Source organism: Marmota marmota, unplaced genomic scaffold (assembly GCF_001458135.2).
Source record: "Marmota marmota marmota unplaced genomic scaffold, marMar, whole genome shotgun sequence".
In the NCBI taxonomy this organism is placed as follows: Eukaryota; Metazoa; Chordata; class Mammalia; order Rodentia; family Sciuridae; genus Marmota; species Marmota marmota.
Genome location: NW_026000241.1, coordinates 5,923,686 through 5,939,492, shown reverse-complemented (window position 1 = coordinate 5,939,492; position 15,807 = coordinate 5,923,686). Strand labels below are relative to the sequence as shown.

Below are 15,807 nucleotides of genomic sequence, written 5' to 3'. Positions count from 1 at the left end.
AGCCCCAGCCCCAGCCCCAGCCCCCAGGCCGTGTGCTGGCCCAGCGGCTGGCACTAGCCCCGCGCCCTGCCTTCCTCTTCTCGTTTGCAATATCAGTCATTATAGGGGCGGCCAGCCCGAAAACGCGCTTTGCCCTGCCCTCCGTCCCCAGCCACAGCCACCAGTATTGGCCGCCCCGTCAGGGCGGGTTCCCCTATCTGCCGTTTTCCTTTCGACCAGGATGGGGGAAGCGAAAGGAAACCCCAAAACCAATAGAGAACACACACAGAATAGGCGATTATTTATTTGTTTTTAATTTATTTTGTCATATTTTTGTAAAACGGCAGAAATGCAATAAAAAGTATATTTCAACAGTGCCCGAGGTCAGAGCAAGTGGAAGGGGGCTTGGGAGCCCTGGGGACTAGGACCTGCCACAGGCTGACTTGACGCCCAGGGGCCTCCTCCCAAGAACTGGGTCTTGGGGCCACGGATGGAAAACTCCAGGCTGTGCCGCCTGTGCCGGCCCAGATCTGGGGGCTGACTTGGGCCCGGGAGCCCTGGGGCGGAGCTGCAGGGCCTTGCTCAGGTCAGGTTCCAGCCACCCAGACAGGAGGCCAGCTCAAGATGCTGAAAGGATTCAGCCATAGTTCTCAGCGTCAAACAGGAACAGAGGGGTGACACGGTCCTCTCAGCTGCGTGTGTGTGTGTGTGTGTGTGTGTGTGTGTGTGTGTAAGAGGTGCATTTTCTGGCACAACTGCCCCCTGGGAAGCCAGGGACAATGGGAAGAACATGGGACACAGAAATCGGAAGGCACCTGGCACCCCAGCCCTGCAGTCCCAGAGTCATGGTATTGAGAGGATCGTGCACTTGGGGGTGCCCAGAACAGACACAGATTGGCATCAAGGAACAGCCAGGACGTCCCATGAAGGGACGAATTTCAGACACGAATCACTAGGATTTGTGGACATGTGACTTAGGGACAGGAACACTGCCTGTCAGACCCTCACATTCATCTGGGAAAATGACAACAAGCACATCCCCCTACAAAAGCTAAAGGATTAGACCCTCACGTGGCCACACCCCAGGGGGAGCCAGTTTGACAAAGGGACACACTTCAGGGAAACCTGAAGGCATGGCTCACTGGAGCCAGCATGGCAGCCTGTAGCTGAGGGAGAGGCACAGGAAGGCAGTCTGGACTTGGGGACATCAGGGCAAGGGGAGTCCCAAAGGCAGGGGTGGGGAGCAGTGGCTGGCTCAGGCCTGGGCTCCTCCTGAGGCAGCAGGAGCCGTGGGGGCCGTGCACAGGCTGCTCCCTCCTAGGGAGGCCACAGGTGGGCCGGGGCGGGCAGGGCACTGGGAGGAAGCGCCCCAGGAATCAGTCAGTGTAGGAGACAGGCCCAGCTCAAAAGGGGACTCAGAGCCTTGGGGGGGGGTGTTGCCTGGTGCCATGCTGTCTCCTGGTCTTTGAAGTCCTGCCATTTTAACCACTGACCAAGTAACACCATAAATCTGCCAGGTCAGAACCACCCCTGGGACTGGGGATTCCCAACTGGTCTGGAAGTCGGGGGGGGGGGAGGGGCACGGGGACTCCCCTTGCCTTGACCCGCAAGGCCAAGGTCAAGCTTCTGTTCCTGACTGGCTGCCCAGTGCCTGCAGGGACCTTACAGTATGCACCTGCCTTGTTACAGACACCAAGCTGAGAGCTGGGGTCATGGTGTCTGGGCCTCGAAGCACAGCTGGGTTGCTGTGCTGGCCTGGTTCAGTCACTTGTGCCAACCCAGCACCATCTGCCCCAAGAGAGTTGGGCAGCCAGGCAAGGCCCCAGGGTAACTGCTGGGGGCAGGCACACCTTCCCCAACCACCCCCTCAGATCCAGGGCCTACCCCACCCCCAACTCCCCGAATACTCAGCACTGAGTCACGCCCCCCTTACAGGGCAGCAGGGGTAGAAGGAGCAGACGCTCAGGCCAAATGCTCAGGGAGGCGAACTTCTACCCAGAGCCCAAACCACCCTCTACGTTCCAAGCTCAGTCCCAATCCCAGCCCAGCTGGTGAAGGGACCCCCTGGAGAGGCCAGGAAGCACACTGACTAGAACTCCTATCTGACTTGGGGTCCCATGAGGCCAGGCTACCTGGGTTGGCAACACCTGCTAAATGTCATTCTGATGTCACCAGAGGCCCTCAGAGCCCAGGCCCCCAAGCAAGACTGGGCCATCTCCACAGTGGACGGTGGGCATGGGGCCCTGCATGGTAGAGTCCTGGATGTGAGCTGACCCCAGCTCCACTTTTGGCACCATAGACTGTCTCTCAGAGATGACCTGGTCCTTGAGGACACCTTGACAGGTGAGGCAGAGGGGTTGGTCCGAGTGGGTCTTGGCCTTGAGCATGGCGGCTGCAGCAGGCTCACGAGAGGATATGGCTGGTCCCTGGGGCCTCAGCACAAGGGGCCCCTCTTCTCCTCTTGGTGATGACAGGATGACTCTCGGGCTCCGTCCTCCAGGGGTGAGGAGTGTGGAGCAAAGACTCGAGGTCGAGTAGGAAAGATCCTTTTATTGGGGAGGACACGGAGCGCTCTAGTCCATGATAAAATGACTTAAGAGGAAGATCCAGTAGGGCGACTTCTCCCCTGCCCGCCTGCTCACAGGGAGGTCTGGGCATGGCTACCTCCCGTGGCGGTGGAGACCAGGTGAGTCTCGGAGGCCTGGACTGGTCAGCAGGGAGGGAGAAGGCTGCTCAGCTGTCCGGGAGAGCCAGGCCTAGGGCCCTGACCCCCATCCCTGCCACCCGGCCACAGAACCCCCCCTGGCTCTACACCCTAGAGACATAGTTTCTCAGGACGGGGGACCTGGACAGGGGAAGGGTGAAAAACAATGTTTTTTAAAAAGCATCTATCGACATCACACTACTGGGTCTGACGTCCCCTTTAACCAACGCTTGATACATGTTACAGCATAAATAAAAACTCAAGGAAAATAAATACATCGGCTCCTATGAGGTTGGAAGTGGTGTGGACGGCGGGGTGTGGGTGGCCGGCGGGGAAGGCGGGCGGGCAGGGCGCTTACACACGGTGGGCGGGCGACCAAGGAGCAGACACAACAGGAGGCGCCTGTGGGGGATCGCGAGTCTTAAGTGTCCTCGTGCATGTCGGGGCTGTCGGTCCGCGCCACCTTGCGGGGCGGTGCCGAGCTCTCGCCCTCCAGCTCCACCTGCTCCTGCTCTCTCTTCTTGGCGGCATTCTGGGGGCAAGGGAAGGACAGGCTGTGAGCTCCTGGCATCCCAGTGCCAGCCCTGGCCCATCAGTGGTGTCAGAAGCCAGCCCTGGAGCAGGGAAATGTGACTCGGGGCCCCGGGCTGGGCAGCGCTTCCTGCCACTGGGACCTGCCCCACTAAGCCCTGTCCTGAGTGTCCTCTGGGACCCATGGCAGGTGACAGGCAGGGATTTCCTGGGTACCTCGTGGGGAGAGCCACCACGACCTTTCCCATGACCCCCCACATCCCGTTTCTCAAACACTCAGAGGAGCACCCACGGAGCCAAGGGCAAAAGGGCACCTGGGAGCCACAGGGGGGCCCTGCATCCCCAGAAAAGAGGACAGCAGATGGTTTAGGTCGTGTCCTTCCTGGATGGTGGCACTCAAAGCCTGTGCAGCTGGGGAGGGGGATGGAAGCAGTGGGTCGGGCACCCTGGATTTTCAGAGAGCTCACCTGGAGTCCCGTCCAACCTCAGTCTGATATTCAATATTAAGTGAAAAACCATATTACTGAATAATATGTGGAAATTTCTATCAAAGAAAGAGAGTCCCAAATGTACAAAAAGTGGCTTCTGGGAAGAGGTCAGGATGCCAGAAGTTGAGGGAAGTGACTTTTATTCACAAGTGCGCATCACTGTCCCAGCTGGGAGACAACTCTTTCCACATTTATCCCCTCTTACGTTGCCTGGAGTTTTAATCTTGTGTAAATTTCACCATTAAAAAAAAAAAAAAAAAGATTCTACAGCCAGATGTGGTGTCTTATGCCTATAATTCCAGCAACTCGGGAGGCTGAGGCAGGAGGATCACTAGCCTCTTCAGAGCCAGCCTCGGCAACTTGGCAAGGCTCTGTCTCAATATATAAAAAGGCTGGAGATGTGGCTTAGTGGTTAAGTACCCCAAATTCAATCCCCAGTGCCAAAAACAAAACAAAACAAAAACATTCTAAGGCACGGTGGCACATGCCTGTGATCCCAGCAATGGAAGAGGATGGCAAGTTCAAAGCCAGCCAGGGCAACTTGGTGAGACTCTTTCTCAGTAAGAGTAATGGGGGGGGGAACAAACTAGGGCTGTAGCTCAGTGACAGATGGCCGAGGGGGTGTGGCTCAGTGGTAGAGCACTTGCCAGGCACATGTGAGAACAAACAAAACATTCTAAGGCCCACCTGGAAAGTCTAACCTCGGCGGCCCGCCTTCCAACGCCAGAACCTGGGCCACCGCACAGCTGTTCCCGCCACTGACCGGCTCCCCCTCTCCTCGACCACCCGGAAAAATCCTACTGGACCCCCAAGGCCCCCAAACACCCACTCACTCCCTCACTCAAGAGGCCCTGCTAGGAGGCATGTCTGCCCCACCCCACTCCCAGCACCTGAACCCCTCATCCTTTACCTTTTTGTCCCATTGCTGATGTAGGTAGCGCAGAAGGATGTTTGTCTTTTCTGTCACAATGACTGAAAAGAAAGACAGAAATGGTGGCAGAAGATGCAGAGGCATCCTGACCTTAGATGGGTGCTCTTTACCCCTCCCTGACCTCCTGGCCTATTCGGCCCTTGGTGGTCTTTCTGGGGCTCAAAGTCAGCACCCACAATTTAGGAGGTGACCTCAGAAAGCCCAGTGGTTTCACTTCTGAGCACACAGCCACCACCAGGGGCCTGAGCTGACTGCTCCCTCAGGGTCCCTGCTGCCTTATGCAGGATTCCGTCCTGGGGTGGGGGACAGGCTCGCATCCCTGCTTTCTCCCAGGTGGACCATAAGCACAAACCTACATAGTTGTATCTGGTGACCACAAGTCACCTGTACCCTGCAGGGTCCAGGTAGACGGGTGCCTTTTTAACAGTTAAAATAAAGATACAACAGCACCACCACATCCTCCCACTGTGCAGAGCCATCTGCCAGGTCCCCTCCCCAGCCCCAAGTGCTCTTTGCTATCACCTGTCTCACAGTATTGTCTTGGAGTCTGCATTCTCACCAAATCCCTGATGTGGAGGCAGAAGGGGACACCAGGCCTGACCCAAGGGGAAGGGCCATGCCAGGAAGAGGGGGTCAGTTCAGAGCCTCAGGAGCCCTGGATGCCAGTGTGTGGAGATCAGGAGGCACCCAGAAAAAGCAGGTCTCCTGCAGCTCCCGAGGTCAGGAGTGAGCAGACAGCCATGAGCACACCTCCAGCCCGGAGTCCCCAGACCGCCTCCTGGTCTTTCTTTAGGGCCCTTCCCCACATGACCCTGACTGGGAACTGGACTGCAAGCCACCTCTGTGCCCTGCCGCCTGCCCCTGCTCCCCGGTTTCTTTGCTCCCTGCTCCCTGCCCGCTGCCCTGCTCTTTGGTCTGGGCTGGGCCTCTGAACCACCCCCAGGAGCCAGGACAGGACACACCAGCAGATGCTACTTACTCTGTTCTGATGGGTACTCCCGAGTAGGCAGGTAGACGGAGGGACGTCGATTCTGCAGGATGGTTAGGAAAAGGTAGGTTAGGAGCACATGGGCCTGGGGTCCCTGCTCCCTCCCCAGCCCCAACTCAGCACCTACCCTTGAAAAAAGAGGGAAAGACACTCAAGAATATAGGGTGTTGGGCTGGGGTTATGGCTCAGTGGTAGATTGCCTGCCTCGCCTGTGTGAGGCCCTGGGTTCAATCCTCAGCACCACATAAAAGTAAGTAAATAAAATAAAGATTAAAAAAAAAAAAAAGAATATGGGGGGGAGGGCTGGGGTTGGGGCTCAGAGGTAGAGCGCTTGCCTAGCACATGAGAGGCACTGGGTTCGATGCTCAGCACCACATATAAATAAAATGAATAAAATAAAGGTCCATCAATGTCTAAAAAAATATTTAAAGAAAAATAAAGAATATGGGGTGGAACTGGCCTTAAAGATCAGCCTGTCCCCACCAAGACCACTACTGGGGACACATGCTACCCCCAGACCCTAAGGACTCCAGCCCCCAGAACACACACTCACCGAAGCTTTGCACACGGAGTCGGCATGAAATCGACTAAAATTGCTTTTGTTGTAGACAGGTAATCCTTTCAAAAAATCTGCCTAGAAAACAAACAGAAGATAGAGAGTGAGAATCAGTAACAGTGGAGAAGTCTGCAAGGTCCCTTACTACGCGTCTGAGAAGGGCTTCCGGTGACTTCTGGTCTTTTCTTTCTACTTTTCTTTGCTTCTCAGGGTTTGCAGAGTGCACCCCCAAGCTACCTACCAAAGGTCAGTGTGTGCTTTCCCAGGAGGCCCTCACAACAGCCCCACACCCAGGCAAAAGGCGGGAGACTGAGGCTGGGAAAGAACAGGCCGCTAGTTTAAAGTCGCACTGTGTGAGCAACAGAGGAGTCAAACCCAGGCCCCAAACACCCCCGCCGAGGAGATGGCTATGGCCCGCCTGGGCGGCACTGTGCTTAGTAGCGTATTAAACTTCTGGATGCTGAGCCTCCAGGCCCTGTTTCCACGACCCGCCCTGGGCAGAGACGGAGGACAGAGGAACATCTGCTGATCTCAAGAAACCCCAGGGGTCAGTGTGACAACAGATGGGGGGTGGGAACAGAGACTGGGAGAAGGGGCTGCAATTACTCAGGAATGGGAGTCCAGGGCTGCCACATTTCCAACATCCTAAAAATCCAAGTTTGTATATGTGTTATCTCTTTTTTCTTTTTTCTTCTTCTTCAGTGCTGGGGATGAAACCCAGAGCTTCACACATGCGAGACAAACACTCTGCTACTGCTACTGAGCTGCACTCTGGCCCCAAACATCTAGGTTTATTTTATTTTGGTTTTCTTCCTTTCTTTTTCTTTCCTTTCCCTTTTTTTTTTTTTTTGTGGTGCTGGGGATGGAGTCCGGGGCCTCTTGTGTGCTCAGCAAGTGCTCTACCACCGAGTCACACACCAGTCAGTCCTTATCCAGATTTTAAAGCTGGCTCCACTTTCTAGAAAGTTCCATGTGGGCTGGGCGTAGTGGCACATGCCTATAATCCCAGGGACTCAGAAGCTGAGGCAGGAGGAGTGCAAGTTCAAGGCTGGCCTGGGCAACTTAGCAAGACTCTGTCTCAAAATAAAAAATAAAAAAAAAAGGTCGGGAATGTAGCTAAGTAACAAAGCATCCCTGAATTCAATCCACAATATCACAAAAAGGAAAAAAAAATCCATTCACACACAAAAAGAAAAAGGAAAAAAGAAGCCCCATGTGGACTGAGCTAAGTAGGTGTGTGATGGTCAGCTCAGGGACTCTTCTGGAGTCCCCACCCTGAGGCTGATCATCAGCCTGCAGAACTAGTCCTAGGGGGAAAATGCCTGCCTCCCCCTGGAGGAGCCTGAGCCCTTCACCAGGAGGGCCTCAGCCTCACAGGGTGCAGACCGTCCTCCCACAGCTGCCTGGGGGATACGGCTGGGCCACCCAAGGTTTTAGGCCTGTGTGGCTAAGTCCATTCACTTTCCCAAAGTCCCTGTTGGTCAAGCCTGAGGTGGGACAGTTGGCAAGGGGTACATCTGGTGTGGATTCCCCACACATCCTGCCCTGGGCCAGGGTCTTCCCAAATGTCATATCCCCAACAGCACTCACAGGTGTGACCCAGCCAAGCAGGTGGTGGCAGCTCCCTATCCTCAAGACAGGAGACTGAGGTAAGGAGGTCACTGGTGTGATTCATCTGAGGTCACCTAGTCTTAGGTGTGCCCAGTCTCACAGGCCATGCCCCTGCCATTACATGACAGGTCTGATAACCCAATGGCTTGAGATCCGGCAGACTCCAGGGCTGCAGGACCTGGTACCCTCAGGGTCCAGCCCCACTCTTGAAGCCCCAGAGATCTGCCCTGGAGGAAGTAGCCCCTGGAGGAAGTAGCCATTTAAGTGACTTCGCATCATCCTCTGCAGCAGACAAGAGGACTAGTGTCCCACAGGCCAGCCCCTCCTCTGCTGGTCCCAGTGAGATGTAAGCAGCATGGGCCAACCCAGGAGGCTGTCAGGTGTCCCCCTCAGCCTATGACAGCATTCACAGCTGCTCCCAGGGACAACTCACAGTCCCTCAAACCTGCCTCGACCCATCCTCGGCCCCTTGCTCCAGCTTATTCTCAGACTAAGGAGCCAGAGTCATACAGGTGGCAAGGTTTCCTTTTCTTTTTTAGTACCAGGGATTAAACCCAGGGGCACTGTACCCCTGAGCCATATCCCGACCCTTTTTATTTTTTTTTATTTTTTTAAATATTTATTTTTTAATTCTCGGCAGACTCATCTTTGTTTGTATGTGGTGCTGAGGCTCGAACCCGGGCCGCATGCATGCCAGGCGAGCTCGCTACCGCTTGAGCCACATCCCCAGCCCCCGACCCTTTTTATATTTTATTTGGAAGCAGGATCTTGCTAAATTGCTGAGGCTGGCTTTTAACTTATAATCCTCCTGCCTCAGCCTCCCAAGCCACTGCACCAAGCCAGCAAGGTCTTCTTAGCCCTCACTATATGGCAGACCCCAAGTTGGGGCACCAAGACACTGGGGTGAGCCTTGAAGCCCTGTTCCTGGTCTTAGGGAGGTCCTACTGCATAGGGGACACAAGGATCACAAAATCACAGTGAGTGGAAAGTGGAGGTAAGGGTGCCTTCAGGGCACTGTGTAAAGATAGGATGGGGGAGGATGCACAGAGGCTTGGTTCATCTGGGGGACTGGAGTGGACTGTCCAGAGGTATTGATATAGGAAGGGACCCTGTCCATGCTCTACTCGAGACTCTCCACAGCCCTGGCCCACTGGGCCCTCTTTATCTTCCCACTGCACACCATCCACCACCCCTCAGGAGGGCCTCTCCATCCACACTGCTGCCCTCCCCCATCAGCTCTAACTTTTCCTACCCTGATGCTGTCCCCACACCTAGGGAGCCTCTCCCAGAGACCTGCTTCCACCCCAGTAGGATCGCCCAACACATCCACTTCCCTGGCTGAGGGCACTGGGCAGGGCAGGGCTACCTCAACCTGAGGTCCCTGCAGGGCTCACAGCGGGCAGGGCTCACAGGGGACAAGGCTGACAAGCACAGAACCTAAATCCTCCCCTCAATCCTGCTCAGCACCTCCTTGGCTGTGTGACTTGGGGCAAACAACCTCACAGCTTCACACCTCCCCTACAGAACCGGGTACTGCACACAGGGCCACTTCCCAAGTTGATTCAGAGTCTCAATAAGACAACACTGATGCAGCCTCTGCACAGTGCTCCCTCCAGGCAGCTGCTGACACCGGCTCACTCGTGCCGAATAACTGAATGAAGATGGGGAGGGGACCTACTTCCTTCAGCTAAGCTGGAAAACAAGGTCTGAAGACAGGGGAGAAGTCCACCCTGCAGCCAGAAGCCCTGAAGTCACCCATTACCTCAGCAAACATTTACCAAACACCTGTAGTCCTGTCTCCTTGTGGACAGCCCACTAATGAGCCAACAAAGCAAGAGGAGAAAAGATGGTGCCTCCAGATATCAAGAGGGGATCTGAAGAAGAGATGCTCACAGTAGGGAAAGTACTACAGGCAGAATCAGCAGGTGCAAAGGCCCTGGGGGTGTGGAACTCAGAGCATGGGAAGCTCAAACAAGGCCTGTGTGGATGAAGCTGGCAGAGGGAAGGGGTGAAGAGGGTGGAGATGAGGTCACAGAGGTGGGCAGAGACCTTGAAGGTGGAGGGCAGGAGCTGGGTCACAACCAACAGGGTTACAACAGGAGCATTTCATAATTTAGAAAGTGATACAATCTGACTTACATCTTTAAAAATTTCAAGGTCCTGGTAAATTAAAAACAACCAAGTGGATGGGAGAGAGGCAAGGAGACTAGGGAGGGGGCTGGGGCAGGCATCCAGGCCAGAGGTGGCAGTACCTGGACAGGCCACAGATGGATTCAGGTTGTGTTCTGGAGGAAGAGCCAACAGAATCCTCTTATGACCAGGTTGGGGACACACTGCAGTAAGAAATCAATGATAACACCCAGACTTGGGGACCCACACAGTGGGCCCTACCTTCCTCCCTGGGGCGCTTCCTCTGCCCTCCTCTACTGCTTCCCAAAGGCCGACAGCTGTGGGCTGGGATTCTCCCTCAGGGGCAATGGGGCCCTAACTCAGCTTGATCAAATCTTCCACTGCCCCTGCCAGTTGTGAGGACGCCAAGGGAGCGGAGGGACTTCAGTCCAACAACTCTGAGGTGGGGGTCACCATCCCAATTTACAGATCAAACCCCAAAAACCACCAGCCCCACACCCCAGGATGTGGGAGTGGGAATATTAACCTCCCAACAGCCAGTTAGGATTACCCCCACTTCAAGATGAAAGGAGAGTTAGGAGAGGATGTCACCAGCCCCAAGTCACCCAGCTCATCTGTTGAATGTTCCCTGTCCTAAGCACTTTATCACGTCAATTCCCTAAACTACCACAATCCTATGAAGTCTGGACTACCAACATCCTCATTTAACAGGCAGAGGCTCGGAGGATGGGAGAGACGGAATTGCTGTCTCTTGGGGACAAGAGGAGGCCCAGATTGGTGGGGGAGGGGTTAGGGCCCCGGGGAATCCAGGCAATCGGCGAGTGTCGCACTTCCTTTGGCGACAAAGCCCTGCAAAGTCTGCGGTGTCAAGCCCCCTCCCCCGCCCCGACGCCCATACCGGCCTTCCAAACCCTCCTAAATCAGAGAAGCCCAGGCCCGCTGAGCCGAGGAAGAGGCCCGAGCTGGGGTCTCAGGAGACCCCACCCCATTCCAAGCGATTTCCGGGGGGAGCCGCGACCCGGAAATGAATGAGTTGTCAGGGCCTGGAAGCCTACACAGGGTCAGGGGTCGGGGAAGGAGCTGGAGCGGGGTCAAAAGAAAGCTCAAGGAAGGGTCTGAGGGGTCGAAGGTCACAGGTCAGCGCGGAGAGTGGGGCGGGGCTGAGGGGGCCGGGCTGAGTGATGAGAGGCCTTAGGGGGATAGAGAAGTGGGTGGTCCCGCGGCACCATTTTGTTGAGGGTAAGGGAAGTACGGGCCCGGCGGCCGTCCTCACCATCTTGTTTCCTCCGTCGCCACCTCAGCCGCCTCAGCCGCCACCGCCGCCGCCACCGCCGCCGCCGCCACCGCCACAGCCGCCTTCTTAGCAGCCGCCGCACAGCAACTTCCAGCCACGGCACAGCGTACACTGATGGCGCCACTAAGCCCCGTCATTGGTCGGTCCTGTGGCCCCGCCCCCAAGATATAGCCCTTGCGTGCGCTCCCATTGGTCAGATTCGGCTAACTCACATGCCCATTGGTTGCCACGCCTCCTCCCTTCATAGTCAAGTTCGGTCGAGGAAGCAAAACCTCGCCCGGGACTTGGAAGCGTAGAAAATGAGATCCGGAAATAGGCGGATGCCGCACCCGCGAAGCCTCTTGGGAGTTGTAGTTCACAACTCTCGGTTTCGCACGTCGGATATATTGCGCTTTTTCATACAGTGTCCCTTGAGGTCTCACGACGGTCCCGCAAGGTGAGGACCAAAACATTCTCAGCCTCCTCCCCGTGGTTTCAACCTTGGGTTTCGTAGACGACTCCCGCATTAGCTGCTTTAATTATTTTTTAATTGACAACCTAGACTTTCTTGCTTTAATGCCTCATGTGGTTCCCTAGTGTCCCAAATTCTGGACCCCTCTGGCTTCCCTCACCTGCCCCGTGGCGTGACCCCTACCCAATCCCTCCTGATAGTTCTTCCTTGACCGATTCTTCCCAATGTCAGTCAAGTCAGGTGCCCGCTCTGGGTTCCTATAGCCTTCACAATCCCCCTCTCAGCCCTGATCCTCCTGCCTAGGTGTAAATTCACTTTCCCCACGAGACAGATTGCCCCTACTGAATAAGGAATGGGCACCCAGTATATAGAAAGTGCTCAATAAGTTTGCTACGTGGACGCTATTAAGTATTATTATTCCAACAACAACAGAGCAAAGGAGCCTGAGGACTAAAGCCTCACCCAGGGTCTCACAGCCCATCCGCAAGGGGCAGGTAGAGGATGTGAAACGCCTCTCCTTCTCACCAGCCTTCCCAGATTGTAAGTTATGACAAGTAGAACAAGAGGGAATTTGGAATTAACATTTATTGACATTTACAAATTACTGGTAATCTGGAGGGTTATAGTTTTGTAATTATATTTTAAAGAGCCCTTATCCTGGAGAGATACATTCTGAAATATCCCCAGAATAACCTGATGCCTGAGATCTGCTTCAAAGTAACACAGGAGGGGGCAGGACGGTTGTGGATGGCTGGCGGACCGAGCTTTGTACTAGGGACACAGCGGTTCTTATACTGTTCTGTGTACTGTACCAAATGTTCGAAATTCTTCGTATTTTAAAAGCATAAAAAGAGACTTGGCCAAGCTGACTACCACTCCCCCACTTTCAGTCCCACCCAACTTCTTCCCCTAAGCCAACCCCACGATTTGGGGAGCATTTATGCCCAAGTCTTCTCTGCTCCCCAGCTCCCCGCAAAGGCGCGAGGTGAGGTCCTAGGCAAGGGAAATGCTTTAACCGGAGTCCTGCCAGCAGCGTCACGATCCTCAGTGGCTCAGAGACTTGCGGCCCTTGAGCATGCGACGGAGGATGACCTGAACGCCGGCCGGCGTGCTCAGGCGCCGGATCCACCCGTGCTTGTGCTTGCGTTTGATGTTACTCGGCTGATACTCGTTTCCGCGCGCCTTGCCACGGGCCTGCTGCAAGACAGGGAGGCCCCAGGAGTCTGGGAACCCCAACCATATCCTGGGCTGTAACAACCTGTAGAGGCAAGAGAAGCTGTAAGGAAGGTCAGCGGAGGCGCTGTGCGATCTCAGCGCACCGTACAACCTCTCTGAGCCTTGACTTCCAGATCTGTACGGGGACAGACGCTAGTTGGAAAAGGCGCATTCTGAGTGCGCAAAGCGTTGTCGAGTCTTGGAGACGATGAACTTCTGGAGCCAGCCCCGGAGGCCGCCCTTATTCCCAGATTTGAAGACGTGTCCCTTGAGGACTCACCTGCCACCTAGCTGCGCCGCCGACTTGCCGGCGGGGCCCAATAGGGATCCGGCGGAGAAAGCCATGTCCAGATTCGGGTCACGCTGTCCCAGCCGCCAAAGATTCCGGAGCCCACAACTACGCGGCTAAGGGGTGGGAAAGGAGACTTATGGGAAATGTAGTTTCTCCTACACTCAACTTTGCACAGCCGCGGTCGGCACCTGGACCTGCAGTTCCACGCCTGCGCACCAAAGTAGTGCCTACCGGGAGCTTAGTCTTCCGATCGACCAGCAGGTGGCAGAAGGACGACTCCTCAATCTGCGCGTGCGTACAAGGCATGTCCCATGGTCCGCTGGGAATTGTAGTTTCCTCTGTCTACCGGCAGAGGGTGCCCCAGGGTGACTGTGGCGCAGCTGGTGGCAGCTGCTGGAAGCTGATGGTTGGTCTTTTCATTCCCAGCAAGGGCCAGGCAGATGGCACACAGCTGGCTGACAGCTTTTCTCTGACCACAGCCAAGTCCCCGCCTCTTGGAAGGGAGCCCAGGAGCCTGAATTCGAGCTGGCTGGGTGTCCTTGAGGTAGTCCCTGCTCCTCTCCAGGTTTCAGCTTTTCAGTAAAACGCATGGGCTGCAAGCTTGCCCTTGGCTTGCCTTAGAGGGATTTTTCCGAGACCCAGATCTGAATCCTTCACATGCTCACACACCCTCCTTCGCTCTCCATTGTCCCAGGGAAAATATCATGGCCCTTCAGCACGCAAAACCTTCTCCGCACACAGCCTAAATCGCAGCCACACCTTCCTCTCTACCTGGTCCGTGTCCACCCTTTAAAATTCCTCTTCTAGATCAGTAGAGGAAAGGGGCCAAGAGGTGAGAGACAGCAAGGGAGAGGGAAACCGCTGGGGAGTGATATTGGTCAAATTATAGTTACATTGTGTACATGTAGGAATATGTAACAACAAGTTCCATCATTATGTACAACTACAATGCACCAATAAAAACTGTGGAGGCCAGTGGCTCTGGAAGCTGAGTCAGAAGGATTGCAAGTTCAAAGCCAGTCTCAGCAACTTAGTGAGACCCTGTCTCTAAATAAAATATAAGTTAAATATAAAAAGGCTGGGGATGCGGCTCAGTTTTGATACTGGTTCAATCCCCAGTACACACACACACACACACACACACACACAAACACACACACAAAAGGGCCGGGTGCAGTGGTAAACAGCTGTAATCCTATAATCACAGTGGCTGGGGAGGCTGAGGCAGGAGGATTTCGAGTTCAAAGCCAGCCTCAGCAATTTAGCAAGGCACTAAGCAACTCAGTGAGACCCTGTCTCTAAATAAAATACAAAAAAGGGCTGGGGATGTGGCTCAGCGGTTGAGTGCCCCTGAGTTCAATCCTTGGTATGGGGGGAGGGATGAAACATAGATGTCTTATTGGAAAAAAATTCTTCTAACCCTGTCCCTTCTCTGTGGCCTAACCCTGATCCAGTAGGGCTCTCCCGTACCTCTGGGGCCTCTCAGGAGCCAGGCTTGAGCAGACCTGAGACAGAGTCTCCCAGCTTGGGACAGTGGGTGGGACACGACACACTGTGGGAACCATTTGCTGAATGAATAAACTGTGTAGCCTCCCAGGAGAGTCCTGAGTGGGCAAGCGTGGGTGGCTGCATCTAATTTAGCTCTCTGACAGCAGATTCCAGGGGGTGAGGACTGGCAAGCAGGAAGAAGCAATTAACCCCTTGTCCTCTGAAGCCCATTTAACAAATCACCACCACTATAATAATAATGCCAAGAATGTATTGAGCACTTACTCCACATGCAAAGCACATGATGAATCATTTACCTGCATAGCAAACTCTTGAGAATAATATCATATAGAGGTGAATGAAAGCTCAGGGAAATGACTTGTCCAAGGTCACACATCAGCAAAGGGCAGAGGCTAAACCTGAGCCCTGGGTTCTCTGAATCCAGGCTCTCCTGGTGGACTATCTTGCCTCAGCCTTGACCATGGAACTGGGGTGTCTATCTCTTGCCACCAGTCCCTTCTCAGTTCCATCTGCAGTCATTGGTTAAATTGGCTGATAGTGAAATCCCAATTCCTTAATTACTCAAGACTCCAAATTTTCTGTTTTTAACAGTTCCCAGGATTTGGAATCACACAGGCTTGGGTTCAAATCCCAACCTGGCTTTCCTCCTGGCGTGTGTTCTTCGTGAGCCTCAGTCTCACCACACGAAATTGCAAAGATCAGGGAGTCTCTGTTTCTAGAATAGAAAGGTCAACACAGAGAGGGACATGGGAGCTCCTTCTGGAGGGGACAGGGCAAGTCGGAGGCAGGAGCTGGCTGGAGAGACCCCTTCTCTGAGAAAGGACTTCGACTGCCTAGTCCCAGGAGTCCCGCAGACTTGAGGCTCTAGCCCCTTCTCCCTCCCGGGCTAGGCCCAATCCCTTGCACGACCTCCGAGAGCCCCTAAAAGGGGCGGGGCCGTTGACCCAGAGCCCGCCCCATCTCAGAATTTTAGTCTCTGATTGGACGTCTATCTAGGCCAGGTCAGTTCGCAGTTACGATAGGGCCAAGTTCCCGCCCGTCTGCTGAAGGCCCCGCCCTCTTGGGGAGGGGCTTAAATGGCCGGCTTGGTGGGCGGTCGCGGGATGCCCCTGCGCTGACCGCCCCAGG

At 54.8% G+C, this 15,807-nt stretch overlaps 2 protein-coding genes across 3 annotated transcripts; both read right to left on the bottom strand.

The window, feature by feature from the left end:
- Positions 1 to 2,509: 2,509 nt before the first annotated feature.
- On the bottom strand, positions 2,510 to 11,363 carry Dda1 (DET1 and DDB1 associated 1). Its single transcript, XM_015489238.2, has 5 exons — positions 11,192 to 11,363; positions 6,175 to 6,255; positions 5,613 to 5,664; positions 4,613 to 4,674; positions 2,510 to 3,215 (listed from the first exon to the last, which is right to left on the bottom strand). The coding sequence occupies exons 1-5, from the start codon at positions 11,192 to 11,194 to the stop codon at positions 3,105 to 3,107; spliced, it is 309 nt and encodes a 102-aa protein (XP_015344724.1). The 5' UTR covers positions 11,195 to 11,363; the 3' UTR covers positions 2,510 to 3,104.
- Positions 11,364 to 12,230: 867 nt separating this feature from the next.
- Positions 12,231 to 13,345, bottom strand: Mrpl34 (mitochondrial ribosomal protein L34). 2 transcript variants are annotated; one of them, XM_015489239.2, is made up of 2 exons: positions 13,159 to 13,345; positions 12,231 to 12,939 (listed from the first exon to the last, which is right to left on the bottom strand). In XM_015489239.2, exons 1-2 carry the CDS (start codon positions 13,221 to 13,223, stop codon positions 12,708 to 12,710), a joined length of 297 nt encoding a protein of 98 aa, XP_015344725.1. In that variant the 5' UTR covers positions 13,224 to 13,345; the 3' UTR covers positions 12,231 to 12,707. The 2 variants fall into 2 exon arrangements, with proteins under 2 accessions (XP_015344725.1, XP_015344726.1); XM_015489240.2 differs by having other exon boundaries at positions 12,231 to 12,921; positions 13,159 to 13,320.
- Between the last annotated feature and the right edge of the window lie 2,462 nt (positions 13,346 to 15,807).

Excerpts from the sequence above, each read along its gene's own strand:
- Mrpl34 (XM_015489239.2), bottom strand. The coding sequence starts at position 13,223 with ATGGCTTTCTCCGCCGGATCCCTATTGGGCCCCGCCGGCAAGTCGGCG. Across the intron at positions 12,940-13,158 it reads GCGGCGCAGCTAGGTGGCAG|CTTCTCTTGCCTCTACAGGT; the intron begins GTGAGTCCTCAA and ends CCTTCCTTACAG.
- Dda1 (XM_015489238.2), bottom strand. Across the intron at positions 5,665-6,174 it reads ACTCCGTGTGCAAAGCTTCG|AATCGACGTCCCTCCGTCTA; the intron begins GTGAGTGTGTGT and ends ACCATCCTGCAG. Across the intron at positions 3,216-4,612 it reads ATCAGCAATGGGACAAAAAG|AATGCCGCCAAGAAGAGAGA; the intron begins GTAAAGGATGAG and ends CCTTGCCCCCAG.